Here is a 639-nt window from a genome sequence, read left to right as displayed (position 1 = left end):
GTGAGGATGAGGGCAGCCGCCCAGGGACGCGACCTAGATCTGGAGGACTGGGGTGAGACCTGATACCCCGGCAATGGGGGGTGGGGGGGTGGGAGGAGGGCGCTGATGGGCTCCCTCCTCTGGCTGCTTGGGATTGGACCTTGGACCCGCCCACTGCCTTCTGAGTCCCTCCCCTCCCATCTTGTTATCATTCATTCAGTCATTCATTTTACTATCACGTATGGAACCCTTACCTCAAAGGTTAGGGATAGAAGACCAGTATGAGAGAAGGCCTCTATCTGTGAGTTTACATTCCAGTTGAGGAGTTTCCAAAACATTCTTACAGAACAGTGGGCAAAGGGCTGTGGGAGACTGGGGAGGGTAGGCCCCCCCCCCCCGCCGCCCCTCCCCCCCAGGAAGCAGGGTTGGGTGGCTTCCCAAAGTAGAATTTGCCAGAGAAGCAAGGCAAGAACATTAATTTTCTCTCCTCCCATCTGCCTGTCTCTCTTTTCTGTCTCGTCTTTTTTTCTATCTCCCATGGCCTTTCCTCATTCTCATGTCTCCCTGACCTCTCTATCCTCACCTTCCTGTCATTGTCTGTCTCCCTCTTCCTATCTACCTACCTATATCTCTGTCCTCCCTCTTTGTGTCTATCTGTTT

General features: G+C 53.5%; 1 protein-coding gene across 1 annotated transcript in view; it reads left to right on the top strand.

The window, feature by feature from the left end:
- GPC2 (glypican 2) overlaps positions 1-639 on the top strand; it is a 6,065-nt gene that overhangs the window by 4,570 nt on the left and 856 nt on the right. Inside the window, exon 8 of the mRNA XM_006764708.2 lies at positions 6-52. Within this exon, the coding sequence (XP_006764771.1) occupies positions 6-52 (47 nt within the window). The remainder of the gene's footprint in view (positions 1-5; positions 53-639) is intronic.

This window comes from Myotis davidii, unplaced genomic scaffold, assembly GCF_000327345.1.
Source record: "Myotis davidii unplaced genomic scaffold, ASM32734v1 scaffold901, whole genome shotgun sequence".
NCBI classification, from domain to species: Eukaryota; Metazoa; Chordata; class Mammalia; order Chiroptera; family Vespertilionidae; genus Myotis; species Myotis davidii.
Note: the sequence above shows the minus strand (reverse complement) of the source record. Positions and strands in the feature narration are given on the sequence as shown.